The following is a 19,388-nucleotide window of genomic DNA, read 5'->3' on the forward strand; positions in this document are numbered from 1 at the left end:
TTTATCCAGAGGAAACGAAATCATTATCTTGAAAAGATATGTGTACCGCTGTGTTCATTGCAGTATTATTTACAATAGCCAAGATAATGGAGACAACCCAGATGTCTGACAGATAAATGGATGAGAAAGTGTAGTATTGTGGAATATTATTCAGCCATTAAAAAGAAGGAAATCCTGCCATTTGTGACAAGATGGATGGATCTTGAGGGCATTATTCTGAGTGAAGTAAGTCAGACAGAGAAAGACAAATACTCTTTATCACTTACATGCTGAATCTTAAAAACAAAAGCCAACACAAAACCCAAAATCTCTAGGAAAATAGCACATTTGGTGGTTGCCAGAGGTGGTGGGTGAAATGGGTGAAGGAGTCTAAAGGTACAAACTTCTGGTTATAATATAAATAAGTCCTAATATATAGCCTGTCAACTATAAAAAGGGTAAATGAATTAAAAAGAGGCTTGCCATGATGGCTGCTAAACAGTCAAGACTTAACTTTTAATTTGCTTGCTTGGCTTTCAATATCATCTAGAAACTTGGGCAGAGGAGACATGTCTGTGAGAATGTTTTATGGTTGGAACTATGCTCGCAGCCTGTTCTCACAGTCTTTGTCTTTCAGAGATTCATCGGTTTTATTATAATGAAAATCATTCTAGAACAGTCCCAGTCTTACTGGAAATTTGGGGAGAATGATCAATTGCTTATTATAAGGCCTTGGGTAAGGTTCATAATTCCCAACATTTTGTGGAAATTAAAAAACACCTTGCAAACAAAACAAAGACCACATTGCATTTTTTCTATCTAAAATCAGTTTATTTTGAAATTTGTAAACATTTCTTTGATTTGCTTAATGATTGCTACATTTTCTCCCTCTTTATTACCACGTTGATCTTTAATTACTATGATCATTGGAAAGAAAAGGCCCTGTGCAGTTCTAAGAACTTGTACTTGAAAGACTAATGGGCAGGCAGCCTGTCCAAGGTTGAACTCTGGTAAGACATTTGAAATTGAATGTATTCTATCCTTGGACTTTGTGTCTGTGTATTTGTTCAGAATTATTTCATCTATTCTTTTTAATAAAACTGAAAATTAAATTTACTTACTAAATGCCTTCATTTGGGGGATGCTGTAGTTGTGTAATTTGGGATATGATATTTAATGAACAACTTAAGTTTGATGGTATGACACTTGGGAAATTTATAGCTGAACATTTAAAAAATTGGTGAAACTAATATGGTTTGATACTACAGGCTTCTTTCTCAAGAAGACGTTTGTTTTTCTGTAGTAAACACCATGCTGATGTGGGAGAATATAAAATTTTGTAGAGGTTCGTTGGTAACTGATGCTAGCTCATTCATGTGAAATCATACTTTTGGCTCATAAATTGGCAGAAAATTGACTTGGTTTTTTTCCCTTGGGGTAGGGAAACCTATTAGCAGGCTCTGAAATAACAGTTGCAGACATTTATCAGACAGTGCTTACTATGCTTCAGATTCTATGCTAGGCACTTTGCATATTTTTAAAAAACATTTTTATTGAGAGAATTCACATATCATACAACTCACCCTACTTAAAGTATACAGTTCAATGGTTTTTAATATATTCACAAATATGTATAGCTGTCACCACAAATCGTAGAATATTTTCATCACTTCAGAAAGAAAGGCTGTAACTCTTTAGCTATAACCTCCTATTCTGTGATACCCCCTCCTCCCTGACAGGCAATCACTAATTTGCTTTCTGTGTCCATGGGTTCGCCTATTCTGGGCCTTTGTGTGACTAGGAATCATAATATGTAAGCTTTTGTAATTGGCTTCTTAGCATAATAAGGTTTATTTAAGTTGTAGCATGTATTAGTATTTTTTTAAATTGCCAAATAATATCCCTTTGTGTGGATATATGCCATTTTGTTTGTCTATTCATTGTCCAGTGGGTATCGAGCATTTGGATTGTTTTCACCCTTTGGCTGTTGTGAATGTGCTGCTCTTAAAATTCCTGTACAAGTATTTGTCTGACTACCTGTTTTTTAGTTCTTTGGGGTATGTTCCTAGTTGGGGAATTTCAGGGTCATAGCATTAACTCTGTTGAATCGTTTCAGAACTGCCAGACTGCCCTCCCAAGCAGCTGCTCTGTTTTACATTCCCACTACCTGTGTCTGAGGGTTCAGATTTCTCTGCATTCTCATTGACACTTATTTTCTGGCCATCCTGGTGGGCATGAAGTGGTATTTCAATGTGATTTTGATTTACATTTCCCCAGTGACCAAAAATATCCAGTATCTTTTCTTGTGCTTATTGGACATTTTGTTTTTGGAAAGACCTATTCAAGTCCTTTGCTCATTTTGAAATTAGATTATTTGTCTTTTTTATTACTGAGTTGTAGGAACTCTTTATACTAGATAAAAGTGCCTTATCAGATATATTATTTCCAAAAATTTTCTCCCCATTCTGTGAGTTGTCTTTTTACTTTCTTGATGGTGACTTTGAAGCACAAAGGTTTTTAATTTTGATGCAATCCATTTTGTATACTTTTTATTTTTGTTGCTTGTGTTTTTGGTGTCATATATAAGAATCCTTTGCCAGATCCAAGGTCATGAAGATTTACTCCTGTATTTTCTTCTAAGAGTTTTAAAATTTTAGCTCTTAGAGTTATATATTTGATCCATTTTGGGTTAATTGTTTTATATTATGTGAGGTCAGGGTCCAGCCTTTTTTTTAAATCATGCATTTATTAATGAAAATATGATAACACATTTACAGAAGACTTGGAAAATACAGAACAAAGTTACATATAGTTCTGCTTCCAGCTTCTTTTGTGTCTATCCTGCGGTCCCAGCACCATTTGTTGAACAAAAGTCTTATTCCCCACATTGAATCATCTTGGCACCCTTGTTGAAATCGCTTGATCAAAGATGTAGGAAGAACTTTCAGTTCTATTCCATTAACTTTCATATCTGTCCTTGTTCTGATTTTGTCAGATACATTTTCTGTGAGATGGTCATTTGGTTTTTGCTTTTTATTTGATTGACACGTTAACATTAATTGATTTTCAGATGTCACACCAACCTTGCATTGTGGGAAAAGTCCCACTTGTTCATGGTGTAGAAGAATCCTTTTCACATGTTGCTAGATTTTGTCTGCTAGTATTCCGTTTAGGATTTTTGCATCCATATTTATAAAAGATATTAGTCTAGTTTTCTTGGGATGTCTTCGTCTGATTTTGGTATCAAGAGTAATACTGGCCTCATAAAATTAGTTTGGAAGTAATTGGTGAAGAACTAGTATTGATTCTTTAACATTTGATAGACTTCAGCATTGAAGTCACCTGGACCCGGTATGTCAAATATCGTTTTTAATTCTTATTATAAGGTATCCTCCTCTTTCATAGATGAGGAAACTGAGGCTCAGAAAGGTTAGTGGCAGAAGTGGAACTTAAATCCGGATTACCTTATGTCAAATACTAGGATGACAAAAATAGCTGGTTCACTGTGCACTTAGTTATGTGTTTCTAACTGTATAGGGCACTTTAATAAAACACTCTCCTGCTCCAGGCCCCTGAGCGAGCGCTCGTTTAAGGGTCACTCCAACTTTATATGCATTGTGCCCATTTCCAGGCAGAGAACCTGACCCTGGAGGAGATCACGACTTGCCCTACTGACCCATGGCCAGGAAGTAAACGGTGTGCTTCGCACTCACAAAGCTGCCCGATTCACCAGCCCACCCTGTTCGGTGCTCTTCTCTATTGTGTGCGGTGTGAGCAGCTGTGCCACATGTGGGCAGCTGAGCCCAGATGAGGTTCGACCTCGGATGTGGATGGCCTGGCCCAGACCGTGCAGCATGGCCAGAGCCCTGGCCTTCCCCCTCTCTGCTCCGTTGTTGTAGCAAAAGAGCCTCTCACTCTGACTTCTTGTACTTGGGATGGAAATTTGTGTAACATATATCACTCTGTGATACACAAGTGACTTTTAAAGGTATTTTAGTGCGTCAGACAGCCAGCAGCTTTGTGAGATGTTTCCCAGTGAAGACATTCAAAGCATATTTATATTAATATCCATATTGTTGGTGAGATTAGATGGTATCCTGGCCTGTTTGAGTGAAGAGGAAAAACTGTCTCCATTTTTCAAGTTAGAGGGCTTCCTCACGTGTCTGTTCACACTGACTGAATGGTGGCCCCCAAAGCTGACCCAGTGCCTGTGTGGGTGGAGGGGCGGTGAAGGCTGACCTGGGGGGCCGAGCGAGCGCTGTCTCAGCCTGGCAGCCAGTGTTTGGGAACTGCTGGGACACTGGGGCTGGAGCCTCCACTGTCGGGACCCAGGCTGTCTGGGTGGCACCTGCTGGTACCTCTGCTCCCGTGTCCTGTGTTGCCCTGTCCGGGGCCCCCTTGTGGTTTCTGGGGCGGGTGGGGGTAGCCCCTGACTCTGCCACACGGGAGAAGCAGAGCTGGGTGTCTGGCTGCTCCTAACTAGGCTGTCGGTCAGTTTTCCCTGCAGCCCCCCTCCCACATCAGCTTCCTTTCTGAGCGCTGGGCCTGGTGTCCTTCTGTGAGCTGCTCCCCCGAGACTCCGCTGCGGGGAGAGCGCTCACTTGTCAGCCCCACGGCTCGTGGCCCCGTTCGCTCTCTGGGCCCCTTTCCAGTGTCCTTGCTTCTCTTACAGCGTTTAGACCTGGGTTTACTCCTTTACTGTCGTTTTATTAGGACTCCTGGAAGGAGTGGAGAGAAATGCCATTTGTGAATTTCTTTTGTAAATTACCTCATCGTGTCCTTTGTGTGATTTCTCATTGGGATTTTCATGTTTGAAATCTGTAAAATCGTTACTTAAGCAGGATCAACTCTTTGGCACACGGTGCAGTTCTCCCTTCCTGTTCGTTAACTGCACTTCTGAAACGCCTGCTGGAAGGTCATGACGGGGATTCCAGCTTCTGTGACTTGTGTAGGTGGTCGGGGAGGGAAGTGGACCCTGAGACCAGCTGACTGTACATTGGTTTTTGTATGGATGTGCTTTTCTTTAGGTTTCACCACCTTGTGGAAGCTGTCTTGTCTTCTCCAGCTAGAGATGAATTCATTCTATTGCACGGATAGAGGGCCCCAGCCAAGTGGGAGGAAATAATTTGCTGTCTCCTCACCGAAGGCTTTGGGCATCTGCTCTTCCCAGTCAGCTGGGAAGGTCTGGCAGCAGCTGCGCTGAGGAACACGGGTGCTCACCAGCCTGCCAAGGCTTTGTTGCCTCAGCCCAGCCACATGCCCTGGGCTTCTGCACTTAGCAATGGGCCCAGAGCCATGAGGAAGGGAATTCAAGGGTGGGGGCTGGTGGTAATTAGCGGCCACCCCACGTGTGTCCTATTTGGCACGAGTGGACAGGTATTATTTGCCCTCCTCTGTCTTTGGGGACAGGGGGACTCGTTTTCAGCTGAATTGTGAAGGTTTGCCTGTGTTCCATCGTCTCTTGTGTTTTCCGGGGGCTTCTTCCTCCCTGGCCAGCATGAATGGAATGTCCTGTGTTAGTGGACAGGAAAATGACGCTGCGGAGCAGCCCAGGAGACCTCAGTCAGGTGGGGCCTGCTGCTCCTAAAGCCTGAACGCTTCCAGTGTTGGACAACCCAGTGGAATTTGGGGTCTGAGATGACCCGTGAGGAAGCCAGGAACACCAGCTGGGTGTCACTTCCTGTCCCCAGGTGCTCTGGGTTACTTGGGAGGTGGCTGTGGGGAGCGATCAGCTCTGGCAGACTGGTTTCCTTTCCCCTCCCTGAGTTTTTCTTTTCCTGTGCTCACTGCTGCTGCTGTGGTTACCGCAGGCCTTTCTCCATCACAGCAGCTTCTTAGCCTGGCCCCTTTCTGCCTGATCAATCCAGTGTGCTAGCGGCACCCCTCTTGTCATCCAGTTCATCTCCACTTTTCATGAAAACTTTTGCCTTGCTTTTTCTCTTTCTCACCCTGGCTTTGGCCCCATGATAGCAGAAGTAGTCAGACTCCAGGTAACAGTCAGCACCAGATTTGTGATTCTCAGTTGCTCTGATTGTTCTGCTTGTGTTGGAAGCCTCTTGAAGGCAAGGGCGGATTGTTTGTGTTGAATATCTGCACTTCTCATAGCTGGTCTTGTGGAAACACTCGTGAGCAGACGCTTCTCTCAGACGGCAGAGTGCTGATGTCTGGGGAAAATGCTTAAAAATGGAAAAGTTACCTTGGCAGACTGAGGAAAAAGCCACAGTATCATAATTTGGGAAGGTTCCTCAACTTCAAATCAACCAAATGACTTCACTTTGGAGTTTTCCTTATCTATAAAGGGGCGGGGGTCATAGTGGATTGTCTTTCCATTCCCACCCAGCCCTAAAAGGCTAATTTCCCTCATTCTTTACCTTGATCTTTCTCTTAAAATTAAAACTAATGAGCTGTTTCTGGATCTCGAATTTGGAATTTTTCATTTCTTTGTAATTCTTTCCCTGACGCATTTCGCAGTTTTCTCTGAGTACGTGCTGCTAAAGGAAATTTGGATTTGCCATTTGGCCACCCCTTAGGAGAGCAGACAAAATGCTATACTGTTCTGTTTTTTTTTTTTCCCCCCTGACTTGTAGCTCTTCTTTTGTAAAAGTAAACTTTCTCTCAGGGGCATGATTTTAACTTGCTTTTTGTCCTCCCACAGACACGATGAGGCGAGTGGTACGACAGAGCAAGTTTCGGCATGTATTTGGGCAAGCAGTGAAAAATGACCAGTGTTACGATGACATCCGGGTTTCTCGAGTGACCTGGGACAGTTCCTTTTGCGCTGTCAATCCCAGATTCGTTGCCATAATCATAGAAGCGAGCGGGGGAGGAGCGTTCCTTGTACTCCCTTTGCACAAGGTAAGTCATCTGACTTTCCATCCTGTGAGATGACACCCTCCAGTAATCTCTGTTTAGCCTGTAATGGATTGATTTTGGAGATTGATAGTTCACTAAGCATTGTGTGATTTCTGGGACCATTAGACTCTGATGTAATTGAAGTTAAGTTCCACACGCTTTACTAACCACATCAGTTTTTCTCTGACAGAGAATCAGTAAACAGAATGGTGAACTCTGTTCTGGACGTGCCCTCTATGGATAGGAAAGATTCTTAGAGTGATGCTGTGAGTGTGGACAGGCACAGGAACTTAATGATTTGGTTAGTAATCATCTGCTTGCCTTAAAAGATTCCCAAAGTGCAACTTTAAAAGCAGTTATGTTTTTAAATGGGCAGAAATTGTAAAAGATTTATAAGAAACTCTTGTGTATATGTGTGTGTGAGTGATCATGAGGACTGAGACTTCTTGGTTTTGTTTTGTTTTTGAATGGTAAGTGGGATGAGAGCCCAAGAAAATGTCCCCAAACAATGCAGATTGCAAGTCTGTGCAGTAGTAAGTTTCAGCATAGGATCTACTCAGCGTTCACAAGTGGTAGAAATAAAGGCTCTCTACTGAAAGTGGTTCCATGTGATTTTCAGCCTTGCTGGGCTTCTTAGTTCTACCTTCTCCTGACTTCATCCTTCCAGAGAACCCTCTCCAATATGGGGGAGCAGATAGGCGGTAACTTTCTGACTGTTCTTGAAAATTGCAGATGAGAGTCTGTGTAAGCTTTAACAGGAAATCCCAGAATTGCAAATAATGGGGGGTGGGCGGGCGGGAAACACTGTGAAGGGGGAGCCTGGAAAGAGTCATTTTCTCATTAGCTTTTGGGAGGAAAATAGGTTTGGTGAGTCCTGAGCCCTCGTGATAAGGACACAGAGGCTGGGTCACGTCACAGCTGTTTCCACTCTGCTGGGAACAGTGGGTCTCCAGGATCCCGAGCCATGCCTGTTAGGGGCCTGTCTCCTCATGATGGGCCGTGTGATTCTGAAATGGTTACAGTCCATGAATTTCTGTCAAAGTTTGTTTCCCATTGTATTTTGGTGTTTTTTTCTTAGGAAGACTTGCTGGGAAAGCTTCCAGTTTTCTTGGATTTTTCATTCTCTCAGATGCTCATGACTAAACTTGTTTTATTTTAGCATCTGATCTGCACCTTGGTGACTGGATTGATGTGGTATTATACAACAGAACCATCTCACTACAGAAACAGGAGATGGATGCCTTTGGGGAACAAATCTGATATATGTCTCCAAACGTAATTTCTTATTGGCAAAGTTGCCTATCATTTTTTAAAGGAGACTCTTTTCATTAAATTGAAATTAAATTTTGTACTCAGATACATTTGCTTTTGTGGAGAAAACATCTGCTTTGGTGGTGAATAATACATTCAGTTCAGTTCAGCCGCTCAGTCGTGTCCAGGTCTTTGCAACCCCATCGACTGTAGCACCTCAGGCTTCCCTGTCCATCACCAACTCCCGGAGCTTGCTCAAACTCGTGTCCATTGAAGTCAGTGATGCCATCCATCTCATCCTCTGTCATCCCCTTCTCCTTCTACCTTCAGTCTTTCCCAGCAGAATAATACATTACACTGTTACAACTGTACTTACCTGATTTTGTAGTGGGATTTGGAATCTCATGCCAGTTTTGCATTTGATCACCACGACTTTTTAGTTTATTTGTCCATCAAGAGCAAGGAGCACTTGAAAACTTGACTTTCAGTGGTGTCTTAATGGTGGCTAGCTGAGAAGATACCTCAGCTTGTTGACCAAGATCAGGCTCTGAGGCACTGTTATCTCTCTTGAGTTTAAGAGCATAAATTTAAGACTTTGGGGTTTTTTTTGTTTTTTTTTTTGCTTCAAAGAAATGGAACAAGCCAGTTAAACCCAAAATAAACTTCTGAGTGGCTAATCTTCCTCTGAATTCAGACATCTCTCTTTAAGTCCCACATCCACAGAAGGCTTTGTGAGTCCACCTTTGCTTTCACCAACCGTGGGAAGCTTAGGGTTCTGCTTATACCATGTAAGGGAGACTTGTGTGCAGGTCCAAAGCTGACTGGATCATGTGCTTTGGTTTTTAACATGAAGTGGTCAATACCTAGTAAGTAGATTTTAGCATTTTGTTCTTTAAGCAACTGTGTAGGAATTAGGATAGAATAAGTTGCTTCAGAAATTATCATGTTTGAGCAAAGTGGTGGTTTTGGAGGAGCCTCCAGGGCCTATCTTTCCCAGGCTTATAATAGCATTCTGTGTGGCTTTGCTCCTTAAATATTAATTTGTGTTAGAGGAGGTGACATTGGCATGAACTAACCCCAGTGACACCCGTTGGAAATAAAGCCAGTACTTGGGGTTATCAAATTTTATAATCAGTGGGTTCACACATACTCTGGGATTTTTGTGTATTAAAGTGTGTGTGTTACGCCCTTAGGATCAGTGTGGTGTTGAGGAAGGAACACAGGCCTGGGAGTCGGGGAGCCAGGGGCTCAGTGCTGGCTCAATCACTGACTTCTGGTGGGGCGTGGATTCCTCACTGTATCCTTCTGCTCTCCCATTTCTGTATCTGGAACGTGAAAGGCTCTGTAATATATGAAAGTGATTTTCTGCTTTGGCAGTTCCAGATGATCTCGTAAGTATTTCTCGTCTCCCGTGGCACTCAGTGTTAATATAATTTCTCATTTTGCTACCCAGAATTCAGCAAGGGAAATGCTGTTGTTCCTTTTTTTCCCTCCTTAGTGCCAACACATAACTTTGCGAAGTAGATGCCTGTTTACTTCTGGTTGCTTTTCCACCAAAGGCAAGGCTGAGCCAAGCAAAGAAAAATAATCCGTGGCCCCTGTAGACAGTCCTGTGTCTCAGGAGCTCTTGAAAGGCTCTGCTAGGATGGCAGGGCCTAGCCCAGAGCCCTGGAGTGTCAGGTAACACTCCCCTTTCTTTTCTTCCTAAGACCCTGTCCCTTAACTACTTAATACCTGTGCTTTTAGAAAATAGAACTGTGTTCCACATTGTCAGGAAACCTACATTTCTGCCTGCTTTGTGGGGCCGACTGCCCCAGGATATCTATTTCCTTTTAATTTTGGTTTAATAGTATATATTTGAATGAGGATCATAAGTTTTACATTTTCACAGGTGACAGTTCATTGTTAGATGTGCACATGTGATCAGTTGGTTTGATCATCTATAATCTCTGTCCTCCAGGAGTGCTGTGTCTGCCTTTCATTGTGGTCAGTTTCCTGACACCCTCCCCCGACCCCCCGAAGATTGCTGGTACTGAGAAGTTTGTCTCCCCTTTAGAAGTGCAACCTTGAAGGAGGAAAACACTGGGGACCTTGAATGCATGTTGAACCCTTGATCCTGAACAGGATTCTGCCCTGGAAAAGAGATCCTGCAACTTCAGTGTCTTGGCAACTTTGAAATAGTTTTATAATGAGGGAAAGGAAAACCAAATTCCCACATGTAATATGAAGTGATGCTTGAAATGAAGGTTGCAGGAAATGATGCTCTGGGTGTGTGTTGGACTCCTGTGTGTGAAGATGGCAGTCTAGGATTTCTCTAAACATGAACTTAAGGAGATGTGTATGGTTTTAAATAAATACCTCAGAGATTTCTGGTAATGTGCGTCGCCCCTGCTCCCCACCCCCCACGTCCTCCCCCCATGCCCTCTGCCACTGCAGTTTTTACCCCTGGTTATAGTCAGCCAGGCTGGTTTTGGTGGTGCTTAGGGGTTTTCTGTCCATATTTTTTTTTTCTGTCCATATTAATATTGAATATGTGTGTATTGATCTTAAGATGTATTGTGACTCTGAAAGCCTCCCCATTTTAAAACATGGCCCCTGTGAGTTTCTCTTCAAAGTTAGTGTCAGCAGTAAATAGGACTTATTGTTGCAGCCTCATGAGGCTTGTGGTTGAGGAGAATCATGGTCTCTGTCTTCCAGGACTTAGAATTAAAAATGCAAAGAGTATTAGAGACAAATACATTGACATGTACACAGCAAGATGTAAGCTTCGGAATGAATATGTTTATTTAAGTGTATTGGTTTATGAGGTTTTTGTCCAGAAGATTTTATAGGATTTTAAGGGGTCACTGCTGGGGGAATGTGGAAAGTACTGAGCCCTGAGGTGGGGCGATTTAGATTAGCATGCATGATTCAGGGTTTCTTCCATAATGCTTCCATCAAGCTGCGGCATGCTGTCCTGTCATGACTTCTCAAGGTGTGGCCTAGCACATTTTCTTAGTCTTTGGTCTTTCAGAGGATGAATAATAGCAGTCTTGCTGAACAAAAGTCGGCTCTGTGGTTTTGGCCGTGGGGGTTTTTGCCCACAACTGCACAAGCTGCCATGTCAGAAACATACAGGTTTCGGCCCCCGTGTGCTCCGCCACGTGGGCCTGAGCAAGCCTTCCCGAGTGGGAGCCACGCTCATGACGTGGGACCGAGGCACTCCCATCCCTGCTGGGAGCCACCGTGGCTCACACGAGCACAGTGTTTGTGGGTAGGTGTGTGCGTGCACGTGTGTACACACGCATACTAAAGCTGCCGATCACAGGGAACCTGGAAACCCTAACCTAAACAGGGGTTGAGGAAGTTGGTTCAAATTCTTTGCTCGCCATCTCTTATCCACTCGGGTGTAGGATGCAAATTGGAGGGCTCCTGTCTTCCTTCCTCCCTTGACGGTTCTTACTTCAGAGGATTGAAGTGATTGCTGATTTCTTCTTCCCAGTAATTGCATTAGAGAGCAGGTCTGCCCTCGGCCACAATGGGGTGGATGTGGCTAAGTCTTTGTTAACCTTCTGGGTCTCTGTTTCCTCTCTCTTCTTGCTCCCCTGGTGTAGCTGTGTGCTGCCTTCTTATACATCGTTGTGTTTCTCCCATATATTTTGTGGGAATATTTGGGATCTTGCTTTATTTATGTCCGTGAACTATCTTTTCAACTCATTTGTAGCCCTTTACAACTAAAGTTTTGTGAAATAATTCAGCCCTACAGAAATGATCTCAGTGAATATTTTCTTAGTTCTCTCAAGGAATGGACATTGCTAAGCCTTATAGATGCATAGGAAAGAAGTTAATCCACTATGTAAGTAGCTGCCTTAGGGCATTAGGACTTAATTCTTCCATGGACTCAGGTTGGCAAGGGCTGCTTAGAGTACTTTTCTGTCATATTTATTGAAGAAGAAATTTATTGAGGAAGAAATCTTGATTCATTGTAGTCAGTATTCTAAGTGCTGCTGCTTGATATTTAGTATCCAACTCAGAGTTTACTTCTGATTCACTGAGACAGTGGAAATCAAACTTTGGATTTCCTTAGCTGCTTGTGTCAGTCTGCATCATCACCTTGTCAGGTAATTATACTTTTAGCCACGTAACAGAGAAAGGGAGGGTGATTGGAATGGTACGCGCTTGATATCTTGATGCTTACTTGGATGGTGTGCACGCCGGATGGCTGTTGTATGGTGAGGTTCCCGGTCATCTCACCTTGCTTCACTGGGAGCAGCCTCCAGGATGGCCTCCAGGGGTCCTCACCTCCTTGGATCGTGCCTTCGTGTGGTTTCCTCCCACATTAAACAGGAGTGACCTTTGTCGCCACTAGGATATGAAGGAATTGATGGAGTGTGGCTTCTGAGATTAGGTCTTAAAAGCATATTGACTTCCACGTTGTTCCTTTCGGAGCTGCCGTGTGGTAAGGACCCTCGGCTTTGTGGAGAGGTCCCTGGGACCGCCTGCCAGTAGCCAGCACTGACCTACCAGCCACGTGAGCGTGCCGTCTTGGAGGAGGATCCCTGCAGCCCTGGCCGACACCTTGACTTATGAAACCCTCAGCTGGAGCCACCCAGATAAGCTGCTGTTGAACTCCTGACCCCACGGAAACTTTGTGAGATGAGAAATATTTATTGTTTTAAGTAGCTAAATTTTAGGATGACTCATTAAGCAGTCCAAGACACTTGGAGAGCAAGATCAAACCAGACAATCCTAAAGGAAATCGACCTAGAATATTCATTGGAAGGACTGATGCTGAAACTGAAGCTCCAATACTTTGGCCACTTAATATGAAGAGCCAGCTCATTGGAAAAGACCTAATGCTTGGAAAGATTGAGGACAGGAGAAGGGAGCGGCAGAGGATGAGATGGTTGGATGGCATTGTCGACTCAATGGACATGAGTTTGTTTTTTTTTTTTTCTTTGGACATGAGTTTGAGCAAACTCCGGGAGGTAGTGAAGGACAGGGAAGCCTAACATGTTGCAGTCCACAGGGTCGCAAGAAACCACAATTAAGCAGTAATGATAACTAAAACATTGTACAGTTGACGCTTGAACAACTAGGGTTACAGGCACAGACCACAGACCCCCAGGCAGTTGAAAATACACATTTAAGGTTACAGTTGGTTTTCTGTATTCATGGTTCTGCATCTGTGGATTCAACCAACTGTGGATCTTGTAGTACATATTCACTGAAAAAAATTTGTGTCCTAAGTGGACCTGCATAGTTTAAACCCATTGTTCAAGGATCAGCCGTATTCTCAGAATATGATGCTTACTTGACTCATAATGTTTGATCACGTAGTGCATAAATAAATAACTCAAAATAGCCTAAATGGCCTTTGCGTGCATGCTCAGTCACTTTAGTCATGTCTGACACTTTGTGACTCTATGCCCTGTAGCCTGCCAGGCTCCTCTGTCCATGGAGTTTCTTCAAGCAGAAATAATGGTGGGGGTTGCCATGCCCTCCTCTGGGGATCTTCCCAACCCAGCCATTGAACCCATGTCTCTTACGAGGCTCAAAGGCCTGTTGGGTAATTTTGGATACTCTTTCCACCTCTCCTTTTAAAAAAAATCTATGTAGATAAATACGTATAGATATATAGCATTCTTTAATAAATATTAAATGAATAATGAGGGATTGTGTACAGTAGCAAGAGAAATTTGTTAGATGGCAAGATACTTTTATCCTATGTTCTGTGATTTTGTCATACAACCTAAAAATGTGTTATAAGAGAAAAAAAACAAACAAAAAACAAACAAAAAAATGTGTTATAAGGTTATAGTCTGCCTTATGTTTAACTTCAAATTATGTTATTAATTTCAGGGGAAAACTGTAATGTTAACATAGATGGTGGGACTAAAGGTGATTTTTTATTTGATCCTTTATAATTACCTGTACTTATTTCAAAATGTTTTATAATGAATTTATTACATGTAAATATTATTTTTAAAAAGCATTATCATTAATATTACCAAAGTGTATACGAAGAGCTAATTGTTTAAACTTTAATGAAAGCTAAATCAGTACTTTAGAAAAATCACATTAATTCATTCACATGCTTATTTATGAGACATTTGAGCACCTGCTCTGTACCAGAACGTGTGTTGGATTCTTGCTCTTAAAAAGGATTTGCTAACAGTTGACGCTGATCTCTGCAATGGGGAGATATGTTTGTGCCTCAAGGGCTCTGACACAGTGATGGGAAATACTGAGCCTCAGAAGTCAAGGAGATGTCACAGAGAATAGATACAGTCTGTGAAAATAAAGTCTTCCAGGACAGAGTACTGGGAGGTGGGTTTCTCCTGGGCGTGGGAGCCAGAGGTGAAGCAGAAGAGCCCAGCCAGCTCACTAAACTCAGGAGTGAGAAGGGGGGCCCGGTCCCCGGGGGGCCCTGTCCCTCCTTCCTGCGTTGGGAGGACCTTTTCTAATGTTGGAGAAATGCAATGTTTGATTAGGGGGGGATTAGTAGGAGCTGTAGAACAGCCTTTTGGTAGAAAAATCTCACACTTCAGGGTGGTTTTTTCCTTTCACTTCCGGTGTAAATATTGCAGAAGTGGTATTTTCCTTCACCATTATATAAGGGAAAACCAGAGTAAGCATTGCTTTGCATTTTAGGATTATTGTTAAAACTGGATCCATATAGCATCTTTGCACTGTTTCAGCTTCAGAAAGTGGTGGGGACTTCACGGCGTATTCACAACAGCAAGAATGTGCTTGGCAGGTCCCCTTCACGCATCACGTCTTAGTTTCTGCATACAGTGGGCTTGCTGTCATACCTACCTGTTCTACAGTTGCAAAAATTGAAGCTCAGACCAAATGACTGCCCAGAGCTCCGAGTTCTTCCATGGATTAGAACTTTGAGTCTTTATTTGATTTGTACATGTATATTTTGATTAACATTTATTTTTTCCACTGAGGGTGAAAGATTTTTTAAAAAAAATAGAAACCATGGCCTAATTGACACTTAATCCTTTGCATTCTTTCTCTGGGGTTGGAAGGCTTAATAACAAAAAACACTAGCCTGTCAGGGCTTTGGTTCTGGCAGCTTGAGAATTGTCTCGAGGTTTGGAAAGTGCTTGGTCTCCACCGCGCTTCGTGCACAGACAGCGGCTGTGATGGAGTCGCGGCAGCTCACATCATTGAGGGCTTCCTTTAAGTGCCAGGCGTCGTGCTGATAAGTGCCTTCTTTCATGAACTAGTTCAAAAGGAATGGCAGTCTCCCGATGGCGCTTTTCTCTGTGACCCCCAGTCACTGCCAGCACCTGCTGGATTTGCATTGGCTGTGACTCCCCCTGACTGTACGCCGCTGGCAGGCAATTTCCATTCCCACAAATAGCAGTGCCCCGTTTTGGAGAGGGCTGGTGATGCCGGTAGCCCTTTGTACAGATGTGGACGTTTGGCACAGGGTAGCTTTGGTATGACGGGCCAGGGCTTCTACTCAGGACCAGTGTCCTGATGTGTCCCGGGATGCCCATTCACTGCCTCCTGAAGTAGATGCTGTCTGCTGCCCTGAGCACCTTAACTGTCGATTGTATGGACAACTGTGAAGGGCCAGGGGGTGGGGGCCGGGGGTGGTGGCGGCGGCAGGCACCAGGTGCAGAACAATGACTTCCAAATTGTGTCCCAAGCTGCCAGCCCCACGCACAGCCTCATTACCACATGAAGCGCCACAGAAGGACCTTTTCATTTTCTCCCAATGACTGTTCTCCACAGTCGTGCCGGGGGTGGGGGGCCAGGGGGGACACCCCCCTCACCCCGTTATTAACAATGGAGCACAAAGTCCTGGCAGAAGGAACTCACCATGTACCCAGGGGCTATTTTTGATTACAGCGAGTGGCTGTGTCTCAGTATGCCCTGGCAGATGACGGCCACCCCCCCCCCTCGTCCTCCGCCCTCCCCTGGAGATGAGCAGGCAGCCTGTCCTTTGTGCGTTTCCTTGGCTGGCCTCTGGAGCTGCTGCAGTTCACTGATATGTCCACAGCAGCCGGCCCGCAGGCCTGACAGGCTCTGACAGTGGTTTTTACCATATATGGCCATCAGAGCTCTGGGGCTGTCAGCCGGCCAGCATCGTTTCCTTCCTTTGCTTTGATTGGCTGCGCAGCGGGCTTGGAGAATGGTGGGATCTGGGAGTCTGTGGTGAGGGGAAGCCACTGAGTCAAGTGCAAAGAACGTTTAACTCTTTGCTGGTTTTCTGGAGCGTGTGAGCCCGGGCTGAGCACACAGGCAGTGCTGCTGGCAGAAGCCTCTGTGTATAAATGTGACGATGACCCCACGTCGGGCAGGCAGCGAGGGGCAGGTTTCTTCATACCAATTACGCTACTGAAATAGACTCCAGGTGCCGTAGACAGATTCCTGCCATCCCCACTTGTCCAGAAGCCTCTTTGTAACCATATGTAGTAGACGTTCTGCTCTCGCCAAGTTGAATTCCACGCTGACTGGGGGTGGGACCTGAGCTGAGTCCGGGCTGAGCCGGAGGGCAGTGATGAGCACGTGTTGGCCTTCTCAGAGGAACGGGGACTTGGGTTTCCTTTCTGGCTGAGCTGTAAGTCGGGAGTAAATGATACAGGCTACTGAATTGGGTCTCTGCTGCGGTGCTCCTGCTTGTTTACAACCACTGCAAGATGTCAGCTGCCTTGGCCATGCAGCCCAAAGCATTTGCCTAAAGAAAGAAAGAAAAAAAAAAAAGAGCTGTGATATTTTTCTGGTTTTCATCCCCACTTCAAGGAAGGGTGGGTTTCTGCTCTGAGGCTTGTGGGTAAACCAGTGCAGAGCTGGGATTGGAAGGGGTGGCGCTGGGGCTTCTCCTCATTCACGGAGCGTCCTGTGGGAGACACCCCCAGGGTCAGGGAGGTGACACTCGGGGCAGGGCTTCGGCCACCAGTCACTCTCCTTTCTGAGGGGGTGCTGAATGCTTTGTTTTAATTTCCTGTGGTTGCTCTTACATTGATAGTTCTTTTGCTCTCCAGCTTTTCCTTTCAAGCTGAACTGTGTTTTGACTCATTTCTACCTCATCGTGGGTTCCTAGTTTTTCTTTGTTCTCAGATCAGAGGTATCATATGGAATTATTTGTCTGCAGTGATGAGGTTTTTGCTTTACAAATTTTCTGTTAAGTCAAGAAGTTAGGAGATAGAGCCTCTCCATTTGCTGTTGTATATTTAGGCGTGGCAGAGCCAGGAAATGCCAACTCTTCCACCTTTCTGCTTTCCGATGATAAAATATCCATAGTTTTACAGTAACTGCCGTCAGATTCCTCATGGACTTTTAAAATGGTCTCCTCACTCTTCAACCCAGTTTTTAAAGAGGACCTGCAGTGCCAGAATAGTTGGCTTGGCATTTTCACTTGTGCCCATAGAGACTGTTCCTTTTTGGTTGCAGGCAGGTGAGGGCTCCCACACCGTGCCTGGAGGCTGTGGTGGCCGGCTTACTTTCCAGCACCTGGTAACCCAATCTGTGTGTGCTCTTCCCGAGCACCTCCTCTCACCTCCACCTTAAGGTTGGCGTTTCTGGTTCCCTTAAAGTAAAACCTCCTCAGAATGTTCCATTCCTGGGCCATGTACCAGCTGTCATTCTTGGTGACCGCCTGTCTGCAGGCCCTGTGTCGTGTGCATTGGTCTTCCTGGTCAGCTGCTGGGCGCCTAGCCTTGCGCTGTGGACCACTCTCCCCTGCACCGCCCCCCCACTCCCCCACCACCCCTTCCAGTCACTGTAGCTCCTTCCTGTGGAGGAGCAGGGCCTGAAGAGATTTCAATAGAACACATATCCACATAAATAATGCTGCTTGAAGAAAAAGGAAGTTAAAAAAAAAGGAAAAACCACTTCAATAGATACCCTTTTTTGACTCCTTTGAACTCTCCACAGTGTGAATGGAGGCCTTATGCCCAGGCTCTGCAAACTTTTCCTTTGCATCCGAGCACATGTTTGACTTACCATTCTCCTTACGGAGAATGAGTTTTCAGGGAATTACTCCAAGGCCAGTGGTGAGGTATGATCCGTGCCTCTGAAAAGATCTTCTGATATATCGACAGTATGATAGTTACTGAACTTTGGACATGTCAAGTGATTTTGATCAGCATTTTTCCCTAAAATGAAAACCTGTATGAATATAAAGTAGGGATGAACAGTTTGGAAAAATCTTTGTTTCTTGAGCCAGGATATGGGGGGAAGCTGTTTGGGCCTTACATCTGAGGATGGTGTAACCAGTCTGGATAAGAAACTCAGATTATCGTAATGGATTATAAAATGGCTGGATTATAAGCAGAGTGCAGATGAGAAGTTTGGAGGGAAGTCCTGGGAGCTGCCCGTACTGCACTGGCTGAGGGAGACCGCTGAGGAAGCAGACAGAACCCACCGCCCCGAAACAGCTCGTGTTTCTATGGCTGAATCCAGAGTGTAGACTAGAAGGACATACCCTCAGCATCTTCAAAGGGAATATCTGATTTGAATGATAGAACTAACACGTGTCACTTTTTGACACCATGGGAGTTTTTTTTTTTTTTTTTTTTAACTTTACGGAAACATGGTCGTGAGGAAGAAGCCTGCCGGGTAAAGTGTTGTGTGGCTTTTACAAAAGTTGCTTTTGGAAGTAACCAGTAATTATCAGATTGAGCCTTCTTGGCACCAGTTTGGTAGCATCTTCAATTTAATATTGAGCGAGCTAATGTGTAGATTGAAAGCAGTTACCATGTCAGGCAGTCTGTCTTAAATGAAGAAACAGTTGTCCTAAATGATTAATGCAAAGGTCTTATGGAAGCGTTCCAGAGTTGTATTTTGAGACTTAGGGAGGGTGAAATGTCTGCACCTGTAAAATACACCCTTAGCTTTCTTGAAAATACATCCCAGAGTGGAACTCTTTTATAGAAATGTCTGTGACAGGAGTTTTGTATGTGTCAGTTTTGTGTGTATCCAAAGTGCTCTGATTGCATGGCAGTGTCTTCAGTGAATGCGATGGGTGCACTTCCTAAACATGGATTCTTTTTTGAAAGATATGATAGGTAAGGTTGGGAAGATCCTCTGGAGAAGGGAATGGAAATCCATTCCAGTATTCTTGCCTAGGGAATCCCATGAATGGAGGAGCCTGGCAGGCTACAGTCCGTGGGGTTGCAAAGAGTCGGACACGACTGAGCAAGTAACACTCCACTCCATGACACATAAGTAAGATACACTATTAGATGTAAGTGGAAGCAGTTGTGGTTTCCTGTTCAAGCTAATGGGAAATACCTTTGCAATTAGAAATATTTTCAAGAGTTATGTTGAACTTTCTATGCCTAAGGAGGAATGTTTTTGCCAAC

At 44.2% G+C, this 19,388-nt stretch overlaps 1 protein-coding gene across 2 annotated transcripts in view; it reads left to right on the forward strand.

The window, feature by feature from the left end:
* Positions 1-19,388, forward strand: part of CORO1C (coronin 1C) — a 74,495-nt gene that overhangs the window by 20,482 nt on the left and 34,625 nt on the right. For both annotated transcript variants that reach the window (XM_020876047.2, XM_020876048.2), the window contains exon 2: positions 6,635-6,834. In XM_020876047.2, coding sequence (XP_020731706.1) covers positions 6,635-6,834 — 200 coding nt within the window. The remainder of the gene's footprint in view (positions 1-6,634; positions 6,835-19,388) is intronic.

Source organism: Odocoileus virginianus, chromosome 12 (assembly GCF_023699985.2).
Source record: "Odocoileus virginianus isolate 20LAN1187 ecotype Illinois chromosome 12, Ovbor_1.2, whole genome shotgun sequence".
Taxonomy (NCBI): domain Eukaryota; kingdom Metazoa; phylum Chordata; class Mammalia; order Artiodactyla; family Cervidae; genus Odocoileus; species Odocoileus virginianus.